Source organism: Rhincodon typus, chromosome 5 (genome assembly GCF_021869965.1).
Source record: "Rhincodon typus isolate 14 chromosome 5, sRhiTyp1.1, whole genome shotgun sequence".
NCBI classification, from domain to species: Eukaryota; Metazoa; Chordata; class Chondrichthyes; order Orectolobiformes; family Rhincodontidae; genus Rhincodon; species Rhincodon typus.
Window position 1 is genome coordinate 103,807,127 of NC_063336.1, and position 25,972 is coordinate 103,833,098.

Genomic DNA, 25,972 nt, shown 5'->3' on the forward strand with positions numbered 1-25,972 from the left:
GGATAATGGATATCCAAAGAACTGGGTCAGGAGATGCCTACAGGAACAGCATCAGAAAGATTCTACATGCCCTGACACACTCATCACACTACCCTACATCAGGAACACGTCAGAACTCACCACAAGACTTCTACGACCGCTGGGCATCAGAGTGGCACACAAGCCCACATCAACCGTACCCCAAGTGCTCACCCGAATTAAAGACCCACTCCCCGCCATGGACAGGACCAATGTCATCTACAAGATCCCCTGCAGAGACTGCGAGAAACACTACATTGGACAAACAGGAAGGAAACTAACACCAAGAGTACATGAACACCAACTGGCTACAAAAAGACATGACCAATACTCACTCATCTCAATCCACATGGACAAGAAGAACCACGACTTCGACTGGGACAACACAAGATCCTGGTACAGGCTAGGCAGAGACAAGCACGAGAATTCCTGGAAGCATGGCAATCCACGAAGCATGCTATTAATAAACACATTGAACTCGACCCCATATACATTCCACTACGGAGGAAACCCAGAAGTGAGGCAATCCATCGCAACGGATCCCAGAGTTTACACAAGAACACAAGAACTAGGAGCAGGAGTAGGCCGTCTGGCCCTTCGAGCCTGCTCCGCCATTCAATAAGATCATGGCTGATCCTTTCGTGGACTCAGATCCACTTACCCGCATTCTCACCGTATCCCTTAATTCCTTTATTGTTCAAAAAAAATCTACCTTTTTTTTAAAAGCCTTTGCTGAAGTAGCATCAACTACTTCACTGGGCAAGGAATTCCATAGATTAACAACCCTCTGGGTGAAGAAATTCCTTCTCAGTTCAGTCCTAAATCTGCTCCCTCTAATCTTGAGGCTATGCCCTCTTGTCCTAACTTCACCCACTAGTGGAAACATCCTCTCTACTTCTATCTTACCTATTCCCTTCATAATTTTATATGTTTCTATAAGATCCCCCCTCAATCTTCTGAATTCCAATGAATATAATCCCAATCTACTCAGTCTCTCCTCATAAGCCAACCCCCTCAAGTCCGGAATCAACCTAGTGAACCTCCTTTGCACCCCCTCCAGTACCAGTACATCCTTTCTCAAGTAAGGAGACCAAAACTGCACACAGTACTCTAGGTGTGGCCTCACCAGCACCTTGTACAGCTGCAACATAACCTCTCTGCTTTTTATTTCAATCCCTTTAGCAATGAAGGACAAAATTCCATTTGCCTTCCTAATTACTTGTTGTACCTGCAGACCTACCTTCTGTGATTCATGCACAAGGACACCCAGGTCCCTCTGCATAGCAGCATGCTGCAACTTTTTACCATTCAAGTAATAATCCTTTTTACTATTACTCCTACCAAAATGTATGACTTCACATTTATTTACATTGTATTCCATCTGCCAGACCTTTGCCCACTCACTCAATGTATCTATGTTCCTCTGCAAAGTTTCACAGTCCTCTGCACACTTTGCTTTGCCACTCATCTTAGTGTCATCTGCAAACTTTGACACCCTACACGTGGTCCCCAGCTCCAAGTCATCTATATAAATTGTAAATAATTGCGGTCCCAACACCAATCCCTGAGGCACACCACTAGTCACTGACTGCCAGCTAGAATAGCACTCATTTATCCCCACTCTTTGCTTCCTGTTAGTCAACCAATCCGCTATCCATGCTAATACTTTACCCTTAATGCCATGCATCCTTATCTTATGCAGTAGCCTCTTGTGCGGCACCTTGTCAAAGGCCTTTTGGAAGTCTAGGTACACCACATCCACTGGGTCCCCATTGTCCACCTCGCTCGTAAAAACCAGGCGGGAAAACACACCGATGCTTCATCAGAGGCTGCACTGCGGATGTTACCAAGCACAGTAACGAAACGTCTGCGGAACAACAAACCAGCTCGGCGAGCCAACCAGCCTCAACATTACTAGAAATCGGCCACCCTAGCTGACTAAATAATGTCTGCTTGTGCATTTACTAAGTAATCAAGGGGAAAAACCCTGAAACAAAAGTTGTGTGTGTAAAATACTTGGATATCACTGGGAAAGTTGGGTTACATAAGAACTAGGAGCACGAGTAGACAATTCAGCCCCTTTACCCTCCTCTACCATTCAATGTGATCATTGGTAGATCTCATCTTGGCCTCAACTTCTTTCCTGCCAACTCTCCATAACCCCTCAACTTGTTACTAATTAAAATTCTGTCTATCTCTTCAAATTTACTCAATGTCCCAGCATCCACCACAGTCTGAGATAATAAATGCCACAAATTCAAGACTCTTTGAGAGAAGTAATTTCTCCTTCTTTCTGTTTTTAAAGCTGCTAGCCCTTATCTTCAAACTATAACCTCTCGTTCTAGATTCCCCCACGAAGAAAAATCCTTTCCACACCTTCCTTAGTTTCTGCTGTATCTGCAAATTAGTTTTTTATGATTCATCCATGAGGACTCGCAGATCCCTCTGCCCTGAAGCATTCTGAAGTTTCTCTCCATTAGATAATTATTTGGTCAATTTTTTTTTCAAGTCTATCTTACAGTAGTGGTTTAAAACATTGACTGGAGTTTGAAAGGATACAGATGTCATGGCAAAATTCCAACTAGGCATACCTAGCAAAACTTTGTGATGCTAAACTGAGTTGTGCAAGATTCAGTGTTGGAATAGGGTGCTACTCTCAGTTTCCTACTAAGATGATCTTAATTGAGTTTTCTTAAGACAGTGGCGTAGTCCCTAATTAAAGTGACAAATGACACATATTTAATTGACTATCATTCATTCTTTTTTCCTTTTTCTCCTTGACCTCTCTGCAGTGTTTCTCATAATTGTCACAAAATCATTTTCCACACCTCGTCTGTTATGCTTTGGAACAGATCTCACTTAGTTCCATTCTCATTCATCCAGTCATAATCAAAGAACTTCTAGCAATGGTTTCTCTTCCTGCTCCCACACTATTTTCTTTCGGGTTCTTTGAAGATCTGTCCTTCTCATCCAGTTTGGCAATGTCATCCGAAGCCATGAGGTTAAAAACTTATTGCTTGGAGTTTTACTTTTATATGCAGATGAATATTGGCAGAACCATCCAGAGCTACATGACATCCCTATCTACTATGCCTCATCCCTGGCAAAAAAATGTATGGCTGTATACCAAACCTATGTCAACGCAATGAATGAGAAAATTCGCAAACAGATCAGTATTAACAACCCTTTTGTCTTCAAACACATCAGCAACTTAAAGGTAAGTCGTATATTGCCACCCGAATTCAACTAGTGTATGTGGGGTATTTTGTGCAGCAAGACTTCTTAAAAAATTGTACACTGTGGTATTTTCATAAGAAAGTTAATAGAGACTATGGGATATAATCTTTTGGTAACAGGGTTGTCCCAACATAGAGCCCATGAGCCCTGATACCTGCCCACCAAGGGTTTATCACTGTGGTGTTCAAAATGCACTCAAATACAAAAAAGTGCGAATGTAAAGAGCTGCTCATCCAATCACAGGCTCTTTCTCACTGATATTTGTGCCAGTAGGCTCACTAGGGAAATGGTTGGGGATTCAAAGAGAAGCCAGTAGTAGGAAAGTAAGCAGTGATAACCGGCTGGAATTTACGGAGGACCAGAATAATGGCAGTGGATGTATAGGAATGGGTAGGAGGAGAGGCTGTGAGGGAACAGCAGCCACTATTAGGGCAAGGCTGAGAGGGTATGGCTGCCAGTATGGGGAACAGCAGCAGTCAGGGAACGCTGCAGCTTGTGATAGGTTAGCTGTCTGCAAGGGGGTGGAGTTTGAATGCAAGGCAGATATGCTGGAAGACTTACTATACTGCTTTTCTAATCCTTACAGAACAAATCATTCTGAAATTTGCTCATTTGGCCCCTGAGTGAAATAAATTGAAATGTGGTACCTTGCATATAAAGAATGAACATTTAAATTTGGAGGTATTGGTTTCAAAACAGTTCAATCCATCTTGATTGTTTCAAGATGCACCCAAATACAAGAAATTACTGAGTACATCTAAATGAATGTCACAAATCACCTATAGTATGATATGAGTTGGCACCAAATAAGTAATCTTAGTGAGAGGCAATATAGTAGCTGGTGAGGGAAATAGAAATGAAATTAATTCAGTGACATCTGTTTTGATATAATTATGTAAAATATTTTCAGTCTAATTAATGCAAGTGTCACTTTACAGTTTTAAAAACCTTTTTATGATAAGCCAGTTAGAGATTATTAAAAAGTGATCATTATTATTGCTCAGAGTTTTTTTTTCTGTGTTCTTTTTAAAGAGCATGGACCATTTTGATGACATTGGTCCAAGTGTAGTGATGGCTTCTCCGGGTATGATGCAGAGTGGTTTGTCCCGAGAACTGTTTGAAAGCTGGTGCACCGATAAGAGGAATGGTGTCATTATTGCTGGTTACTGTGTTGAAGGCACACTTGCAAAGGTATGTAATCAGATAACATAAACCTTTTCAAGCTCTTCTATTTGATTTTTGTTGAATTAATGTGTATTTTAGCCCTTATTTTAATGATTTGGATCTTGAACAATTAGTGTTCACTAATAATGTTACTGACCAATTTAATCACATGTTTTAGTGATAAAGAAACAGTCTTCAAAGTGTTCTGTGATATTTATTTATATTTGAATGAATGTGAAGAGAGAAACGGAGTTCTGAAGAAGTCTTTTTATTTGTTCATGGGATATGAGCATCATTGGCTAGGCCCGCATTTATTGCCCATCTCTAACTGGCACAAGGGAGGCTAACAGTCAGCCACATTACTGTGGGTCTGGAGACGACCAGGTAAAGATAGCAGATTTCCTTCTGTCAAGAACATTAATGAACAGATGAGGTTTTATGACAATCGACAGTGGTTGCCATTAGGCTAGCTTTATATTCCAAAATTTTTTTTTTGTTTATTGAATTCAGATGTCACCATTCACCATGATGGGGTTCAAAACCTTGTCCCAGAACATTATCCTGATGTTCTGGAATAAAAGTCCAGTGTGCCATTACATCACCGCCTCCCTGAAAAACTGTCAACTCTGTTTCTCTGTACACAGACGCTGCTAGAGCTGCTAAGTATTTCCAGCACTTTATTTTTATTCCAGATTTTCAGCATTTTCTATTTGTTTTGGTGCTTTCTGCGCATCTACATAACTATAGTTAGAAACTAGCCAACCTCCAAAGTTAACTTCACATCAAGTTTCCAGCATTGGCAATGATTGCACTCCGAAGTGAAGACTAAATATTTCTGCTACAGAAGGGAAATTGATTTAGACTTGGCTTGAGTTGCTGAGCCATAGAGAAATATTACCACAGCCTCAAATACAAGTTATCAGCCAACGAGCCCAGTCCTTTCATGTTTGTGACCTTGGTGCTGAAATGACATTTTGGGGCCACGCTTGCTGCTGGATGGTTTGATGCACAAACAAGGAGTGATATCTACATGTTTACATAGATGGACTTGGAAGTCCACAATGATTCACAATCCCTCAGAAGATTATCCATAGGAATATAGGATTTGGGACCAGAAGAAGGACCTCTTTGCCCTTCATGCCTGCTGTGCCATTCATTAAGATCATGGCTGATCTAGTTGTGATCTCAGCTCCACTTTCTTGACCGCACCATAATATTCCCTGTCTCCCTTGTCTATCAGAAATCTAGTTCAGCCTTGAATAATTCTAAAGGACCAGCTTCCAATACCTTCTGGGAAAGAAATTTTTAACCACCCCTTGCTCTTCATCTGTCAAAAAAGGGAGACACACTTAAACTATGTCCCCTCATTTTATTCTTCCCCACAAGAAGAAATTTCCTGGGGTGTCCAGCCTATTCAGTCTACACAAAATCTTGTGTGTTTCAATTAGATTTTCTCTCGTTCTTCTAAACTTCAGTGGGGGAGGGCTAACCTGCTCAATCTTTCTTTATAAGGAGATCCTTCTTTTTTCCCCAAACACCTAACTAAAAAATTATGTTGGCTTTTTTTGAAGTGTTTATTAAAATAATCTTGAGTGAAACAAATAGCAGTGATGAATAAGATTTGACAAGGGTAAAGGAATTATTTTTGTTTGATTCTTACACAGAAGAAGTGACTTTGTATTTTAAAAGGAGTTGTAGAAATATATACTTACCATAGTTAAGAAACACAGCAGGCACTGAATTCTTTTTTTCTGTTTCATAAGTAGTGTAAAGTTTGTGCTTTTTTAGTAACTACTGGACAAGGCTGATGTTGTACTATCAATGTTTATATTCTGTTTCCTAAATTGCAGCATATTATGTCAGAGCCTGAGGAGGTAACTACCATGTCTGGACAGAAATTACCATTGAAGATGTCAGTTGATTACATCTCGTTCTCTGCACATACAGATTATCAGCAGACCAGTGAATTTATCCGTGCATTGAAACCACCACATGTGGTTAGTACAGAACTGTTAAAATATTTAATTTATATTTTCCAGATCTTCTACACCATCCACCGCCCACCCTCAAATATTTCTTCTTTTCCTTTCTTTGTCCCTCTAAGTTTCTGACTCCTGTTAGAGTGCACGTCCACAAATTAGGGCAATGATACTATCATCAAGTTGGCCAGACTTCATCTGTTAGCCCAGAACTTAATCGGAAGCAGCAGTCAGCAGACACCAGATAACATCTACATGTGCTTTTCCCAGTATAGATCACTGGATGATGTTTGGGATTAGATATCATGGCTGGTTCTCTACACTTGAGCCAAGTATTCTTTTTCTGCTCCCTTTTTCCTAAAGGATGACCAAATGGGGAATCTAACCACGTTGGAATTACACCCTATGCTTTCTTACTTTTTTTCCTGAATACTTGAGATGAATATTGTGATTTAATTTTGTAAGGATTGAGAGATTTGTTTAATATTGTAAAGTGCTGTGCATTGATTGCAATTTACTTATAGTCATCTGGGACTTCTTTGTAGTTGCTTGTCCATGGTGAACAGAACGAAATGGCCAGGCTGAAGGCAGCGCTTATCCGAGAATATGAAGATAACGATGAAGTTCATATTGAAGTTCACAATCCACGCAACACTGAAGCTGTGACATTATACTTCAGAGGCGAAAAGCTGGCCAAAGTAGGATTTCACTTTTTTTCTAATGGGAACAACATCTTTCCAGTGGCACTGATATAAAGTTTTTGTTTTTTGTGTGTTTTAATTTTCCTACCAATTTCCTCTTGTCATTTACAGGTATTGACTTTCCAATTTGTTATTAGACAACTCTCCTATTTGTTTAAATGGTACAAGGGTAATTTCAGCATAACCAACGTGGAATCTGGGGCGTTCCTGTTCTGCATGGCTCTGCTGCCTGCAGTATAAGTTTATCAAGGTGGATTCAGGAGTAAATATCAAATCCAGAGCTAATTACATAAACACTTCTGTCAGCTGAAACATTTAATTATCCTATTCTCCTTTTGTTATACTGAGAATTTGACATGTTAGCAAGTACATAAATTGAATTTGAAGATTTTAGTGTAAGGTTGTTAATTCACAGACCCAAAACTATTTGGTTAATCTCATAGTGGATAAGTGTTCCATGTCAGAATTTCAAATGACTATATTATCTTCTGCAGTCCTGTAATCGTTCCTTCCACCTGTAAATGCTGGCTGAGTGATTTCTAATTACATGTGTAATATTGAGTGAAATTGACCATGCGTGCTAATTCTCAGACATTTGGAACAGCACTGTACCAGTGTGGTCATGTGTTTTGCATGATGCACACACTTGTGACCACCTAGTCTTGTTTCTGTAGGCATAGTGAACTCTCAAATTGTATTGCAGATACTAAAAGAATAACTACTGTAGTTTTTATTTTTTACACTTTTGTTGCTGCTTTGTAACTTCTTGAATGACACATTTCTCATAATTCAATGCTTCTGTTCCTTATGGAATTTAGTGCGTAAAAAGTTTTCATTTGTAGATTCATTAATTTCCATCGCAATCACATTTTTATTTTGCATTTAATTTGTAAAAGGTCATTGCTCATAGAGTTAACAAAGCCAGAATAAATGAACAGCACAAAACAATCTTTTCTAATTAACAAAGAGAGCACACAATCTTTTTTTGTCTCAATTCTATGTTTAACTCAATGGAAAGGTTTATCTGGCTACATATTTATACTAAGCTATTAAAGGGTTAGAACATTTTTAGCTGTAAAGAGTCTTTTTGAAAGGCATGCCAATGCAAGCTGTAAAACTTAAACATATCTGATAAAAAATGAACATATTTGCATTTGTTGATAATTAGAAACTGCTTGCTCTGAGAAATATTTCTTGAAGAGGTCGCACCAGGAAAAGGAAAATCATTCCAAAAAAGGCAAAACTTGACTATAATTTGGTGGTGTATTTGCTTTTGAGTTTCTGCACTTTTATAATTTCTGTTTACTTTGGTAAATCATTCCAGATTTCTCTCCCATCATCCCTTACAAATTTATTCTGTTCTATATTGGTTGAAGTTCAGAGTATTTAGTAGTTGACTGACATTTAGATGGAAACGCAGATGTTTAGAGAGAGTTGCATCTTTCCAAGTGTTTAAATCAGGTTAAGGTTAAAAAAAATCACATTTTCATCTTAATAGTTTTAATATTTTTGACAGGTGATGGGCTCCTTGGCAGATAAAAAGGCAGATCAAGGTCAAAGGATCTCAGGAATACTTGTAAAAAGAAACTTCAACTATCACATACTTATTCCATCTGACCTATCCAGTATGTAAATATTTTTCCCTGTTTACCAATTTATACTGGAAAGCTATGAAAGCTTTTGATAGTATGCAGAAAATACTTAAAACAATGGTTCTAGAGATAAAGGATTGTATGAATAGATTGAAGAAGCTAGGATGCCCTCCTTTGAGAGGAGATTTCCTTAGGGGACTTGAGAGGCTAGGTGCAGAAAGATGTTTCCCCCTTGTGGAAGAGTCTAGCACGAGAGGACATAATCTCAGAATAAAAGGCTGCACATTTAAGACAGAAACGAGGAGAAATATTTTCTAAGGGTTGTGAATCTGTGGAATTCTTTACAGCAAGGGGCTTTCAAGGCTGAGATAGACTGATTTGTAACCAGTAAGGCAATCAAAGCTTAAAGGGAAAAGGCAGAAATGTGGAGTTGAGAATTATGAGATCAGCCATAATCTCATTGAAAGATGGAACAGACTCTACAGGGTGAATGGCCTATTTCTGCTCCAATGTCTTAGAGTGTTATTTGATAGAGATTCTTAAAACCATGAGGGCTCTAGACAACATGAATTGAAAGAAACTGTTCCCACGGTTGGAATGCATAATGTTGATTTGCTGATGTCCTTCGGAAAAGGGAAACTTAGTCTGGCCTACAATGATCAGGGCATCTAGGGGTTGCCAGTGTCACCTACATCCTACAAACAAATATTTAAAAAGTTAAGGAGGGATCAGAATTTGGATCCTTCTTGCACATTATCCACCTCTCACTGATCTGAAAAAAACATCATTTAACTTTATTCTTAGTGTTACAGATTCAATGCCCTAATGAAATGCTGTGTGGGCAGTCCTGTTCACACTGGAGGTTGCATTGAAGAACAATGTGAAAGGAAATCATGGGGAGAGGGCAGCAGAGGGGAGAGGAAGAATACTGGGGACAGCGCTACTTTGAGCTAGTGGAATGGTTAGATGTATATTTATTTGAAACTCTAAAGTGAATATGAACCTAGGAACAAACTGTTTGTAGTTTTATGTAGTTGATTCCTCTGTATTTCAGAAACTAATGTTTAAAGTATGCAAACTTAAAAGTATAAACTACCATATTTCCCTTTTTATCAGATTATACTGATTTGGCAATGAGCACGGTGACACAGACACAGGCCATTCAGTACTCAGGATCTTTCATGCTCCTGGCACAACACCTTCAGATCATTGCAGGTTTGTATATAATTCTGCTTTCTTTTGTTCCCTCCCCTTCCATGAAGCTACTAACCACTGGCCATTTGTCCATCATGCCTTACTTTGCAATGTTGACTATTTTTCACTTGAGTCTAGACAGTGAGTGCAAAAGAAAACAAGAATTGGGAGCAAGTGGAGGCCATTTGGCCCCCTCAAACCTGCTGTACCTTTCATTAAGTCATGGCTGGTCTTAATGTGGTTTCCACTTCCCTACCTGCTGTCCCTGTCCTAATAATCTTTGACTTCTTTGTCAATCAGAAGTCAATCTTGACTTTGAGTGTGTCAATTACCCAGTTTCTGCTGCTCTCTGAGGAAGAAAATTCCATAGATTAAGGGCCTTGAGAATTTAAAGTATGATGTTTGTGTGCAGAAGGATGCCACTGATTCTCTTGCCTTTGACTGGGTCTAACAGCCTAATTGGTCTAAAGTAGTAGAGGATTAGCCACTATTGAGTTTTAGCAAGGAGAAACCAATTTGGTAGAGGATTATGTAATCTTCAGCGTTAACCTTTACAGAACCATTACCTAATGCAACAGCTTCCCAAAGTTTTTCCCCACCCCTGTAGTTAACACTTGTGCACATTTACCACTACCCCATTGCCCAAGTCTCTCGACATCACAAATTCAGGTGATCTAGAACACCTTCTCTTCAGACTTGGATGATTGTCCAGTCTTTGCTTTAAGGACTGTTCTTGACCCTGCATGGTTGGTAAACTGTCTGTCCGCTGGAGGACCTTCTGTCTATTGGATGTCCTTTGTAGAAGATGTTCTGCTAACCCAGGTGGTTGGTCCGTCACCTTATCTGGATGACCCTTCATTGCCCCAATTTCCTTTCTGGAGACATCTTCCCAGCTAACTCCGGAAGTTGCCCTTAACATCATCTTGGGGGAGCTTTAAGCTGATGAATTTCCATTGTGGCAGATACCTGCTCTGTGGAAAAAATAGTATGTGCTTCTTTGCAATATACTGGAGTTTTGAGATAGCTAATTTCTTGTTTTCAACTGTGTCCTGAATTTGTGGACATTGGTCTGGGTTGTATGGAGTTGCACGCAGCTCATTTCCTTTGGTTCAGCTTTATTCACAATCTGCTGATAGCTCTGTGCTGAAGAATGTGAACCCTTTACTTCAACTTGTTGGTAAAGTTGGGCATTTTCAATCCTCAATGTTTGTTGCACTGGTGAACCAGACATTTTCCCAACAGCGGTTACTTTATTTTTGCTTCTCAAATTAGAATTACTATGGTCAGTTGCTCGTACATTTCTGACCTCCTTAGTTGTTATCTCAACACAGATATGGGATCCAAATGTAATATGCTGTTCCATATACCTCACTGCTACACCCATGCAGTGCATTTTGCTTACTCAGTCAGTGGAGAGCATTTGTTTCAAAGACTGGTGTTCCTGTCAGATATCACTCTTGTGTTATCATATCTTGATAAAATGTGTTGAGCAAATCAGATGTACAGAAACTATGCAGTATCTTAGAATTTTAAACATTTTAAGCATTCAAAATCAGTTCTTAATTTCTAATCATTGCTTTTGAAATAAAAATGATAAGCATTCTAATTGAACAATGTTTTACCCTTGAGATGATGTGGAAGAAATCGAAGTTCAGGAAAAGCCAGCACTGAGAGTCTTCAAAGCTATCACACTGGTTCAAGAACCAGGCATGGTTGTGCTGGAGGTGAGTTTACTGTGTTCTCTTTCGAATATTTTTCTCCTTTGTTTATATAAGAAAGAAAGACAAACTTGCATTTATATTTACAGCCATTGAAAAACTTTTGAGGTGTATTCACTGTAGGGAAAATGACAGCCAATGCTCACAGTAAATTCCCTACAACCCAGATAATCTCTTCCTGGTGGCATTGATTGAGGGATAAATATTGACCAGGATACTGGTGGGGTTGGTGGGGGGAGGGAATGGATGTGAAATTCCCTTATTCTTGAATTAGTACCATGGGATCTTTGGCATCCACTTGAAATGTCAGACAGAGCCTCAGTCTAACATACCTTCCAGACGACAGCACCTTCCAAAAGTGCAACGCTCTCTCAGCACTGTACTGAAGTGTTAGCCTTGATTTTTGAGCTCAAGACCTGTCGGGACCTGAAACCAGAATCTTGTGAGGATACAGCACTATTAGTGGAGCCAAGGCTGACTCATGAGGTATGGTCAAGTGAGTTACTGATTACCCACGGAAGAAAAAAGATCTCAAATGTGTGGAGGCGTGTTCGTATCATTGCAATATGCCAAAGCACTCTACAATTAGTGAATTAGTTTGGAAGTGTAGTCACTATTGCTGTGAAATTGAATGTGGCAGTAGAATTGCACAAAGCAAATTTCTGCAAACAACTTTCAGATAAATGATCAGTTGATTTATTTCGATGGTGTTGATCGCAGGATAAAAGAACTGCCATGTTCTTTATTAGATCATTAAGTTGGATCTTTTACATTCACCTAAGCAGGTGGAGAGGATCTGAATTTTAATACCTATTCCAAATCAAAGCACTTTGACAGTACATTTCTCTCTTATTGAAATTTTACTGATTTATAGATCAGTATTCTCAATTTAACTACTTGTCAATATTGGCCCCTCATCAGTAGCCATCTTGCAGTCACTGTCGTTACTGTCATATTTATTGGGGTTTTCTGATGACTGCAATTTTTAGTTCATGTTTATTTCTAATAACTTTGAGTAACATTCTTGTCTTTTTATGTAACTGCATATATTTTACACTCCATTCAATAATTTGTGACTGAGATCAAATTAGCAAACTATCACATGATTAAACAAACTGAATTTGCTATTTTAGAATAAAACCTTTATTTCTCCTTAGTGGGTGGCAAATCCATTAAATGACATGTATGCAGATGCAGTGATGACAGTGATTCTGGAAGTGCAGTCAAACCCTAAAGCACAGAAAGGTGGGTGCACTTGCATTGCTTCCATTTTTGCTTCTTCGTGTATGATCTTGCTTTTTCAAACCAATTTTGTTCCATCTCAGCTGAAAGTATCACCTGTTTTGGAGTGAGAGTTCCTGGAAGCTGGTAAGCCTCCAGTACCTTTCCTGCTCATTCTTCTTAATGATTATGCAACCATTAAAGGACTTAGCAATCTGAACATGATCCTATCGTCACTGCACACATTTCAACAGGCTGGCAGTCAGGAAACCTAATAGATTTTTCTGTTTGTTTCGAGTAATCAAGATCTGTTGAGGGACTAGAAACAGCTGACCTAGTAGAAATTATCTATCTCAGAACAGGCTCAGAAGTTAAATCTTGAAACCTTTGGGTCTCAGTATTTTATTACTAATGTAGACCTTTCTTTTCTCCCCCAGCCAAGAATGGAACTGTGGTGTTTTGTTGCATTGACAACTGTGAGGCTTTACTGTGTTCTGTTTATGATAAGGAATCCACTAATAGTATTGCTATTTTAGGCAGGCACTATAACAAACAAAACAGTCTGGCATCTGCATTCTAAGGTATGCAACAGAAAAAATAAATTGATTATTCTGTTGAACTCAGCAATTCTCAGCCAGTTAATTTATTCTGCAGAATGGAATCATTTCTGCCTCACGTTACTGAATGAATCGAAGTACATATTTTTGATATAACAAGGTGTAGAGCTGGATGAACACAGCAGGCCAAGCAACATCAGAGGAGCAGGAAAGCTGATGGTTCGGGCCTAGACCCTTCTTCAGAAAAGAAAACATATTTTTGATGACTTGTTTTCTGTTTCAGAATTTAGTTATAGTTTTAAAACCTGTATAGTGGATATTTATTTATTGTGTTAGAGCTCTCGCTAATTTTTCTTTAATTTTTTTAAAATCAATTTTGGCTTGGAGCTGTGAACTGAAAATTGTGAGCTGAAGATGACTTGTGGACTTTGGGAAACAGCTGGTGGTAAAAGGAAAAGAACAAAACAAGCAATCTTTTATTTGTTTGTGAGGCTAGGTTTGGAGATTAATCATAGGCTGATTCTTGATTACAAAGGTTTCTGCAGACATAGTGAGTCTGGGAGAAGGGCATTGCGTTTAAACAGATAGCAAAAGTGGGCTATTAATGAGGTCAGTACCTGGAGTTGGTTCCAGCAAGTCTAGAAGAGGCCTACTACTCAAGCAGATGGCAGATCTTGAATGGTAATCTTGAAAAGATGGTCAGTCTATCAGGGTGGGACCATAGTTGAAGTTGTTTTTTCTAAACTCTATTTTCTGAGGAGGAAGGATTGGCTGCTGATCATACAGCGTGAAGATTTAAAAGTTCCCTGCCTAACCTCCCTTAACAGCTTTTGGAAGCTTAAAGAGTAGAAAGCTGAGTTAGAAGTATTACGACCTTTACCTGAGTGAACTGAAAAGGTGACCCTGATTGACATCTCTTGAAAAGCAAGCGATGAGTCCACATCTAAACCTTTGAAACAATACACCATGAAAACCATTTGAGTAATCTGGCACATTTGTTGTTTTCTTTTATTTAAGTCTTGGCTATGTTTGTTTGTTTGTCTGTCTTTTGTGTGAATGGGAGGGTGAAAACAAATATTTCTGGTTTAATGCCTAGGCATTAATTCGATTACCTCCTTTTTTTGCTGTGCTAAAATTATTGTATCTTTAGTAAATTGTTAACTAGTTTGTGTAAGATATAAAACCGGTGTCTGAAATTAATTATTCACAAAATCTGGAATTAGTTATTCAAAAGACTGGTTCGGAACCATTTGAGTAACTATTGAGATTCTTCAAGGTTTTCATTTTACTATATTGCAAATACAGATAGTTCAGCTATCTGTCTCCGTGTCATAACAATTACAGTAGAACTCGCTTTGTGCCATATAAACCAAAAATAGGTCATCAGTTCCTATTTAGTATCACTGATGTACCCCTCAGCTTTTTAAGTGTTGTTTTATCTAATAAATATATTGATAGTAAAATGTTTCTTTTTTCTCTAGTTGTGCAGCAAAACTCAAGCAAAAAATTTGACAAAGAAATGTATGCAAAGAGGCTAGAGATTATGCTCGAGTAAGTTGCTTCATTTGTTTGAATTCTAGTGAGTAAACAAAATTCCTAATTTAGTTGGCCCTTGTAACTGACATATATGAAACCTTGTTGATACATGTTTTTTGTCGACATATTTGTGTGTGTGTGTTCCCTAACCCCAGAAACAGATGTATTGTTCCATAGGCTCTGAAAACCATCACTAAGAGTTGTGTAAGACTGTCTGCAGGTGACTTGGCCTCAGAATTCTCTGGTTTTGGATAAGTAATTGCCCGTTGCCTCTCTCTGAAAGGCTGGTTGAAGTCAAATTTGTTCAGTGAATAATTGGCTAGGTCTAAATCTTCTGGGTCAAAATAAGCAGAACCTCACACAAACCTGTCAAGATAGTAGAAGCTTGTGGATGTAATGATTTAACTGCTAATTTAAATGAACTGGCACATGAATCTTAAAATTTAGATTGGAAATGATCCAAAATAGATTTCAGCATAAAATTAAAACTGCCTGTAGATAATTCTTATACTTATTTCCTCCTTTATTATTGCACCCTGCCACTTTATTCCCCACACACACACACACACACACACACACACACACACACACACAGTGCTTTTTACTGTGATTACAGCTGTGTACAATTTTTAAATGATTATTATGCTTGCATGCTTTTAATATAAAGCACTCAGTGGCAACATTGCTCTGATCATTTTTATTGTATGTGGACTGTTCATTTTAGTGTGCAGGCCCTTTAAATTGTTTGCAAAACTTGGCACACGGTAATTTAAAGAAGCCCCAACTTGTGCTTAGCCTACACACAAACCTCCTGGTTAATGGCCACACAGCTTTGACAGAACATGGTCACTGGTCAGATTGTGTTAAAAAGGCAGAAATTGATGGAGAATCTCAGCAGGTTTGGCAGCATCAGTAGAGAGAAAGCAGAGTTAATGGTTCGAGTCCAGTGACCCTTCTTCATATATGCGTTCTGAAGAAGGATCACTGGACTTGAAACATTCACTCTGCTTTCTCTCTAATGATGCATGGATGACCTGCTGAGATTATCCAGCAATTTGATTGTTTCAGCTCTTTAACATCTACAGTTCTTTGTTTTATTATATTACAAAGGAGCTTATTTTCGAGTGCATATTTTGCAGCTTCTGTGAAAAATCAACTTCAGAGCCATTGGCAGGCATCCCCAAAAGGAATCTATCCAGACAACATGTTTTCATGGACTAAATTATGTCAGTAAGCTACCGAGCAGCATGGAATTCTTCCATTCTTATTCTTACTCTGGACATCCAAAATAATGCAACTGTGAGGACAGTTCTGTTCCATACTGGGCAAAGTATTTTTTATTGACCCCATCTTCCCAACCCCAAATCCCTTTCCTTCCAACAATGAAGATTTGTGTTTGCCGCAGCTACAAGTGTTTCCTGTATTATTATGTTCACCTTTCTGAAAAATATAATCTTCCCTTTATATTTGTGCACAGCAATAATACGCAAGAAATCGCAAGTAATATTGACCTTTTCCAATTGGGAAGAATATTGTTGCTGAATTCAATCTTGTACTGTATTTTTGTGACAGATGTTGCAGTGCAAATAGGATTGAGAACAGGATTGCCAATGAGAACATTGAGTGCAGGATTGCCAATTGTGATACCTCTGTCTTTTCAGTCCTTCTGAAAACACAGTTTAACAACAAAATTATTTTTCCCCTTGCAGAGATATGTTTGGACAAGAATGTGTGACTAAATCTAAAACTAGCAATACACTGTCTGTAACCGTTGATGGCAAGGCAGCAAATATTTCTCTGGATACACGGGCAAGTATTCACCACTTTTGTGACCAGGTCAGGCAATTGCTGATGTGCAAGATAGGACGAACTCTTATGCTGCTTCATGTTATGACACTCTTGCCCTACCCTGCTGTTCCCTCCTGAGTATGGTCCTTGGCATGTTTTTGAGGAGGTGGCGAAGATGATTGATGAGGGCAAAGCGGCTGATGTTGTCTGCACAGACTTCAGTGAAGCCTTTGACAAAGTGCCTCATGGCAGGCTGGTGCAAAAGGTGAAGTCACATGATATCAGGGATGAGCTGGCAAGATGGATACAGAACTGGCTTAGTCTTAGGAGACGGAAGGTAGCGGTGGAAGGATGCTTTCCGGAATGGAGGATTGTGACCAGTGATGTTCCACAGGGATCAGTGCTGGGACCTCTGCTGTTCATGATCGATATATATGATTTGGGGGAAAATGTTGCTGGTCTAATTAGTAAATTTGCAGATGATACAAAGATTGGTGGAGTTGCAGATACTGAGGAGGATTGTCAGAGGATACAGCAGGATATAAATCAGATGGAGTTTAATCCAGACAAATGTGAGGTGATGCATTTTCCTTGTTTAAAGGAGTAACTGAAGGAGCTGAACAGACTGCAGTGATGAATGACTTCAGTAAATTGCGCCAGAATGAATTGCATGTGAAAATTTTATTTCTTTAACAGGTTGTGATTATCACTGGCTAGGCCAGCAATGTCCAAACCTAAAATGTCCTTGAGAATGTGGGAATGAGCTACCTTCCTGAACCATTACAGTTCATGTGGTGTAGGGACATCCATAGTGTTGTTTGGGAAGTCACAGAGTCACTCAACACAGAAACAGGCCCTTCGGCCCAACTTGTCTACGCTGACTAAGATTCCTAAACTGAGGCCCATTTGCCTGCATTTGGCCCATATCCCTCTAAACTTTTCCTATCCATGGATCTGTCTAAATGTCTTTAAAATGTTGTAATTGTACCCACCCATACCACTTCCATGGCAGCTTGATCCTGTTCCAGGATTTTGAACATGTCAGGATTGTGTTTAGTATAGTAAGGAATTTGAAGTGGTGGTGTCTCCATGCATTTGCTGCTGTTGTCCTTCTAGATGGTAGAGGTTACAAGATTGCTTCATGTGAGCAAAGGAGTCTTGATGATTTACTGCAATGCATCTTGTGGATGGAACATGCTGCTAACACTGTATGCCAGTGTGGATGGAGTGAATGTTTTCACATGGTGTATTGGGTATCAATCAAACCAGAGCCTTGTCCTCCTGAGTTGTTGGAGCTGGCCAGGCCAGTGTAAACTACTCCATCAGACTCCTAACTTGTGCCTTTTAGATGGTGGACAGGCTTTGGGGAGTCAGGTGGGGCACATGGCCTTGCAACCACTGTATTTATGTGGCTGGTCCTTTTCAGTTTCTGTTCTTTGGTAATTTCCAAGATTTTGAAGGTGGAGTATTCAGTGACGATGATGTTATTAAATGTTAAAGAGTGATGGTCTCTTGATGGAGATAGTTATTTGCCTGGCACTTATGTGGCAGGGATGTTACTTTGCATTGTGCCTATTTGGGAATTAAAATTCCTTTGTGAGACACAGAAATATCCTTCTTTACTTGCTTATCTGGAGTTTTGTTACTATTTGTTTTGTTACTGAAGATGAATATTTTAGCACTTTTGTTTCTAACGAGAATACTGGTTTAGATTTATGCGACAATTTAAGCTATCATTAGTCTTTTCCATACATTCTATACCTGTGAACACACTTCCAGTGACTGTAGACCTTTATACAGACAGACTTGATAATATCTGCACAGAGAAACTCACACTTCAGTATATTGATTCAAACTTTAACCTCGAATGGTCTCTAAGGTGACTTCACGAGGATGCTGTGCAAAGGGGCCTCATGTTAAACCACTTCAGTCAATTGTGTCTTTTAAAACGTTCTTATTTTATTTCTTGCTTTGATCTGCCTTTATACTAAAGTTCTTTTGAGAGTTCCAAGATTGTTCCAGTTGAGATTGCAGGGGTACACTGATTTCTTTCTAGCCCCACTCTTCTACTCCAGCGGTCACAATAAATTTCAAATTTAAACGTGATGATGTGGCCAGTTATATGGGTCTCAGATTGTAGCTGGTTTAGTAATAAAAACAAGTCAGGCAGGTTTCTTTAGCTAACAAAATATAATGAGTTTGTTACAAGCTAACTTAAACAAAGCATGCAAAGACTGTTGACAAAACATGTTTTGACTGTGCAGTGATAGACCTCGTAATTGTTTCACTCTAGTTATGTAGTATCATAAAGTCATAGAGATATACAGCACAGAAACAAACCCTTCAGTCCAACATGTCCATGTTGACTGGATATCCTACATAAATCTAGTCCTATTTGCCAGCATTTAGTCCATATCCCTCTAAAACCTTGCTGTTCATGTACGCATCCAGATGCCTTTTCAATGTTGTAATTGTACCAGCCTCCTCCACTCTCTCTGGCAGCTCATGCCATACACACATCACCCTCTATGTGAAAAGTTGCCCCTTAGATCCCTCTTATCTTTCTCCTCTCACCGTAAACCTATGCCCTCTAGTTTTGAACTCCCCACCCCGGGGAAAAGACTTTGTCTATTTACCCAATCCATGCCTCTCATGATTTTATAAACCTCTATAAGGTCACCCCTCAGCCTCTGATGCTCCAGGGAAAATAGCCCCTGCCTATTCAGCCTCTCCCTGTAGCTCAAACCCTCCAACCCTGGCAACATCCTCGTAAATCTTTTGTGAACCCTTTCAAGTTTCACAACATCCTTCCTATTAGGAGGGAGACCAGAATTGCCTCCCAACTCCTAAACTCAATGCACTGAACAATAAAGGCAAGCATACTAAATGCCTTTTTCACTATCCTATCTACCCATGACTCTACGTTCAAGGAACTATGAACCTGAACTCCAAGGTTTCTTTGTTCAGCAGCACTCCCCAGGACCTTACCATTAAGTGCATAAGTCCTGCCCTGATTTGCCTTTCCAAAATGCAGCACCTCACATTTATCTAAGTTAATCTCCATCTGCCACTCCTCGGCCCATTAGCCGATCTAATCAAGATCCCATTGTACTCTGAGGTAACCTTCTTTGCTGTCCGCTACACTCCCAATTTTGGTGTCATCTGCAAACTTACGAACCATACCTCCCTTGTTCACATCAAAATCATTTATATAATAGACAAAAAGCAGTGGACTCGGCATCGATCCTTGTGGCACACTGCTGCTCACAGGCCTCCAGTCTGAAAAGCAATCCTCAACCACCACCCTCTGTCTTCTACCTTTGAGCCAGTTCTGTATCCAAATAGCTAGTTCTCCCATTATTCTATGTGATCTAACCTTGCTAACAGTCTACAACAAGGAACATTGTTGAACGCCTTACTATAGATCGTTCTGAGGAAAGGTCACCGGACCCAATATGTTAACTCTGTTTTTTCCTTCACAGATGCTGCCAGACCTGCTGGGCTTTTCCAGCAACTTTGTTTTTGTTCCATATAGATCATGTCCACTGCTCTGCTCTCATCAATCCTTTTCGTTACTTCTTCAAAAGCTCAATCAATTAGTGAGACACGATTTCCCACGCACAAAGCCATGTTGACCAACCCATAATCAGTCCTTGCCTTTCCAAGTATGTGTAAATCCTGTACCCCAGGATTCCCTCCAACAACTTGCCCACCACCAATGTCAGGCTCACCAGTCTGTAGTTCCCTGGCTTTCCCTTACCACCTTTCTTAAATAGTGGCACCATGTTAGCCAACCTCCAGTCTTCCGGCACCTCACCTGTGGCTGTTGATGATAGAAATATCTCAGCAAGGGGCCCAGCAATCACTTCACTATCCTCCCACAGAGTTCTCAGGTACACCTGATCAGGTCCCAGGGATTTATCCACTATCATGCATTTTAAGATGTCCAGCACTACCTCCTCTGTAATATAGACATTTTTCAATATGTCACTATTTACTTCCCCATGTTCTGTATCTTCTATATCCTTCTCCACAGTAAATACTGATGCAAACTACTCATTTAGAATCTCACCCATCTCCTACAGTTCCACACATAGGCAGCCTTGCTGATCTTTAAGGGACCCTATTCTTTCCCTATTTACCATTTTGTCCTTAATGTATTTGTAGAATCCCTTTGGATTCTCCTTAACCCTATTTGCCAAAGGTATTTCGTGTCCCCTTTTGCCCTCCTGATTTCTTCTTAAGTATACTCCTACTACCTTTATACTCTTCTAGGAATTCACTCGATCCCTGCTGTCTATACCTGACATATGCTACCTTTTTCTTGATCAAAACCTCAATTTTTCTGGTCATCCAGCATTCCCTACATCTACCAGCCTTGCCCTTCCCTTCACCCTAACAGGAACATACAGTCCCTGGATTCTCATTATCTCATTTTTGGAGGCTTCCCATTTTCCAGCCATTCCTTTACCTGCAAACATCCGACCCCAATCAACTTTTGAACGTTCTTGCCTAATACCGTCAAACTTGGTCTTCAGTCACTGTTTATGTGTGAGGTGGCAAGAACTGCAGATGCTGGAGTCAGAGATAACACAGTGTGGAGCTGGAGGAACACAGCAGGCCAGGCAGCATCAGAGGAGCGGGAAAGTTGATATTTCAGGTCGGGACCCTTCTTCAGACCCAAAACATCAACTTTCCTGCTCCGCTGATGCTGCCTGGCCTGCTGTGTTCATCCAGCTCCGCACTGTTCATGTGTATCTTGTTCAAAATTTTGCTAATTTTGTTTGTTTATTTTCCCGTAGGTGGTTGTGTGCGAAGAGGGTAGTGTGGAGGATGAACCACTTCGAGAAATGGTAGAAGTGGCAGTACAGCGGCTTTATGAAACAATGCACCCAGCACTCTTCTGAAATTGTGAAAAACAGTAATAAATGTGAAGAGTAGTCCAGTTGTATTATTTTCAGATTGTAGGAAGTAGTGTTTTAATGACATCCTGTTTTTGTTCTGTTAAACATATAAGTAAATTCTACAAATGATCTAATTTAGTTTTTTATTCATTCATGGCATGTGTGCCTCACTTGCAAGGCCTGTATTTATTGCCTAGTCCTAATCATTCTCAAAGGTGGAACCCTGCAGTCGTGGTGATGATGATGAATTTGGATTTTGATGAAACTATATTCATTGTCATTGAAATTCAAAGTCAGAAAAGTGTACGTTTTGCAGTGGGAAAATACTGAAAATACGAATTTTGTGATAACCTTCAACAAACTTAAACAAATACGTGAGTATATCTAACAGTTTGACAGAAAGAATTATTGTGTTCCTGAAAAAACATGCTCTTTGCTGTCTGTCTTGGTTGGCAAGATGGTAAATAATAAATGTCATAATCTTATCAGATAAGTAATGTGTCTGTTGAGTGCAAAAAATTACTGCAGTTTTTATTAAAATAAAGATTTTACATTTTCTTGTCGTGCTATTTTTTTTAATGCAGAACAAAAAAATTATGGTAATAGTGCTCGTTGCCATCCTTGTTTTCTTTCATTAAATTAAAGCTTCACAACATGCAATAGCTGGAAATCTTATTTGATCTTAACTTTCAGTTGTTCCATTATTCGTTGCAAATAGAAAATACAGAAACATGAATTTATAGAAGAAAAATTACGGCCCTTTCTGTTTCTCACGTCCTGGTAGAAGTCACACGTTGTTAATTAATCAGAGGAATTGATTATTCTGTTGTAGATCCAGATATTGTGCAAGGGAAACACCTATGGTAGAGTCATTTGTCCACCCCAAGCATTTTACACTCAATCTCAAATTACTCCTGTACTCGCTCTGAAAATTTAAGAAATATTAAACTTTATTCCTTTGTGAAGTACTGTTTTAGTATTGTACCGAATATGACAAAAACAGTGATTTTTGTGTCGTGATGAGGGTCTTAGTATAAACACAAAGTAGTTCAGAAGCCAGGAGTGGTTTTAGAAGGTCTCGATGAGAAGCAGTGGCTGAGGGAGGTGGGGAGTCTGCATTGCAGAGTTCAATGAGGGGAGAGCAACAATGCAGCCCGGCCCTGTAGGCAGCGGGGAGAGTTTTCCGGGGGAAGGAGAGCGGCCGAGCGCCAGACCGGGACCCGGCCATGTCGGGCCGAAGGCACCTGTGGCCCAAAGTGATCTTATTCGGAGACTCCATCACTCAGGTAGGAGAGAGCCTGGGCTCTGAGCTGTAGGAAGGACACTCAATGGTTCAATAATACCGGTTTGTGGCTGAACTGGTTGAGAGTTTGAGATGTAAATGTCAGGGTTACAGGGATAGAGTGGGTTTGTTGGGATGCTCTTCGAAGGGTCGGTGCAGATTTGATGGGCCAAATGGCCTCTATCCGTACTGTAGGGATTCTATGAATTACGGTCTGACTAGAGCCTTTTACAGCCGCAGCAGTACATACAGTCCTTGCTCTTGTATTCTAGCCCTTTCGAAATTAATGCTAACGTTACATTTCCCTTCCTAACTGCCATGAACCTGCATGTTAACTTTCACAGAATCCTTTACTAGGGCTGCTAAATCCCTTTCTGCTTTAGACTTCCAAAGCCTCTGCCCGCTCAGAAAAGCTTGCAAACAGATGAAAACAGAAAAAGAGGGACAGTTCATTTGCAGACAGACGTAGGAATTTTTATGAATGTTAAGAGCACTTTTGGTGACTGTGGCAGGGTGAGTTGTCTATTCAGAGTTCAAACGGAATACTGAGTAAGATGGTAAGCAACGTCATGTTTGAGGACTTCGGAGAGGACATAAGGGTTGGAAACAAAGGTTTGTGAAGACCAGGGATCATAAGGGGAGGGGCTCTTTCTTTGATAATGGTAGATTTAACGGAAAAAAGATGCAGTACCTGATGAGAGAGAGGACAGCGAATAATATCAGCTAACATAGAGCCAAGATGAGAAGTTGTGTGGTTGATCAGGAATAGTGTTGAGTGAACAGGGAATGGAGCTCAGAGAGGACATGATGGAGATAGGAGAGAAAAATGAGATTTCAGGCTTAGGGCAGCGGGGAACTTCAGAGGAATTTTGGCATAGTGAGATAATGGAACTAGCTGAAGTAATAATCAGACTCTGTTGCTTGGATAGACTCTATCTTAGTGAAAGAACAATCCATGCACATAATGTTGGAGGTGATTGTGGAGGGGGCAGGAAGAGGTTTTTCATATGATTATTTGTAGTAAAGAAGCAAGAAGGAGATCCTGGAACAGAAGACAGTTTTAGCAGATACGAGCGGGACTCAGTCGTATGTTAATATGGTCCAAACCGATCTGGTGGTGAATCGTTAAAGTAGCTATTTATCATATATATTCAAATCTGGATCCTTTGGTCTTAAGAGAACAGTGATAAGGACTATAACAAGGGAAACAACTAAAGTAAACAGAGTAATGGCTTCCTTATTGGGAGCTGTGTCAAAAGTCAAGGTAAGATACATGCCCAAGTCATCGCTTCCTTTAAAAAGCTCATTCCATTCTGGGACAAATGGGCTGGTTTACAGGTTTGATATCATACTGAACAATGTGTTTCATACATTCACTGAATAGACCCAGAGCACTGAATGGACATATCACAAGAGTCCATAAGATTCTTTCTATTGGAATTTTTGGAAATGCTGAACACCCTTGCTGGAAGCAGGAATTTCTAAACACCTGACTGTTTTGAATGTTTGATGGCTTTTCTTAGGCAGGAATAGAGTTTGTTATTATAAAGCTATGAGTTAAAGCCTCAGCATTAATTCCATAAAGTGGCAATTTCAGCAATTACTTGTGATGTAACAATCCACTCCATAGCATGTGGCATTCTCGTTTCACCATGTTGGCGGGCTGGAGGAAGAGAAGAAAATCTGACTTAAAGCTATTGTGTCACCTGAGTTAGCTACATTATGGACTGGGATTGATGGAGAAATTTGCAGCAAAACCTACATTTTTTGGTTAGTTAATTGTGCATTGTACTCTTATTGCTTCTTAGCAGTCCTTTGATAAAGGAGGTTGGGGTGCTGCAATTGCAAACAGACTTGTTCGGTAAGTTAAACAATCTACCTGTGATGTGATGTCTGTAAAGAAGCTGTCTTTATCAAATTGAAATACAATGCTGTAGTTCTGCCGAATCGCAACTTTAAGGATTGCCCTTTCTGCTCAAAGTAGTGCCTTTCTTTTTCTTTATTCATTCATGGAAAAAGGTCATCGCTGACTAGGCCAGCATTCATTGCCCATTCCTAATTGCCCAGAGAGTGCTTAAGAGTCAACCATTGCTGTGGATCTGGAGTCACATGTAGGCCAGACCAGGTAGGGATGGCAGTTTCCTTCCCTAAAGGACATTAGTGAACCAGATGGGTTTTTCTGACAATTGACAATGGATTCATGGTCAAGAGATCTTTTACATCTACTTGAGACAGTACAGCAGGCCTGAGTTTAAGGTCTTATCTGAAAGGCAGCAGTCCCCCAGTACTACACTGGAACATCTCTGGAGTGGACATGAACTCTCAAGCTCCTGCCTGAGGCATTGAACCAGGGCTGACATCCATGAAGATGAACACATTTGTAAAATAAATTGATCACTATGCAGAAGGAGGTGAATGGAATTGAGTTAGCAGCTGGGGCAGAAAGAGTTGACGAAGAGGCAGTGGATGTTGTTTTTCTTAAAAATTCATTAATGGGATGTGGGCATTGCTGGTTGGCCAGCATTTATTGTTTGTCCCTGGATGCCCTTGAGAAGATGGTGGTGAGCTGCTTCTTGAACCACTGCAGTCCACCTGCTGTGGGTTGACCCACATTGCCATTTAGAGTGGGAATTCCAGGATTTAGACCCAGTGACAGTGAAGGAATGGGTGATATATCTCCAAGTGATAATGTACCTGGATTGGTAACCCAGAACCACCACCCCCCAGGTTAATGTTCTGGCCAAACAGGTTTGAATTCTACCATGGCAAATGGTGACATTTGGACTTCATAAATGTCTGGAGTAAAGCGCTAGCCTAACAGTGACTGTCGATTGTTTTTTTTTTAAAACAACAATCTGATCCACTAATGGCCTTTAGGGAAGGAAATCTGCTGTCCATACCTGGTCTGGCTTACATGTAACTCCAGACCCACAGCTGTGTGGTTGACTCTTAACAGCCCAACGTGCAATTCAGGATGGGCAATAAATGCTGGCGTATCCAATGAACAAATTTAAAAATAAGTTCTTGGAAAACACAGGGAAGAGGAAATGTAGAAGTAGCGATCAACTTATAGTTGAGCAA

The 25,972-nt window shown here is 39.9% G+C and overlaps 3 protein-coding genes across 5 annotated transcripts in view; all 3 read left to right on the forward strand.

Annotated features, from left to right (window-relative positions):
* The window catches only part of LOC125483160 (cleavage and polyadenylation specificity factor subunit 3-like), an 81,716-nt gene that overhangs the window by 20,303 nt on the left and 35,441 nt on the right, over positions 1-25,972 (forward strand). The window lies entirely within an intron of this gene.
* LOC109924290 (cleavage and polyadenylation specificity factor subunit 3) lies at positions 2,899-22,166 on the forward strand. Its single transcript, XM_020524302.2, has 11 exons — positions 2,899-3,235; positions 4,288-4,446; positions 6,270-6,416; positions 6,944-7,096; positions 8,616-8,724; positions 9,808-9,906; positions 11,515-11,609; positions 12,761-12,848; positions 14,863-14,932; positions 16,627-16,726; positions 21,508-22,166. The coding sequence occupies exons 1-11, from the start codon at positions 3,134-3,136 to the stop codon at positions 21,610-21,612; spliced, it is 1,227 nt and encodes a 408-aa protein (XP_020379891.2). The 5' UTR covers positions 2,899-3,133; the 3' UTR covers positions 21,613-22,166.
* The window catches only part of iah1 (isoamyl acetate hydrolyzing esterase 1 (putative)), a 12,313-nt gene continuing 9,082 nt past the window's right edge, over positions 22,742-25,972 (forward strand). Inside the window, exons 1-2 of one of the 3 annotated variants that reach the window (XM_048596466.1) lie at positions 22,790-22,895; positions 24,700-24,752. In XM_048596466.1, coding sequence (XP_048452423.1) covers positions 22,836-22,895; positions 24,700-24,752 — 113 coding nt within the window. In that variant the 5' untranslated portion in view covers positions 22,790-22,835. Of the gene's footprint in view, positions 22,896-24,699; positions 24,753-25,972 lie in introns of all 3 variants that reach the window. The other 2 variants (XM_048596467.1, XM_048596468.1) reach the window with 2 other exon arrangements.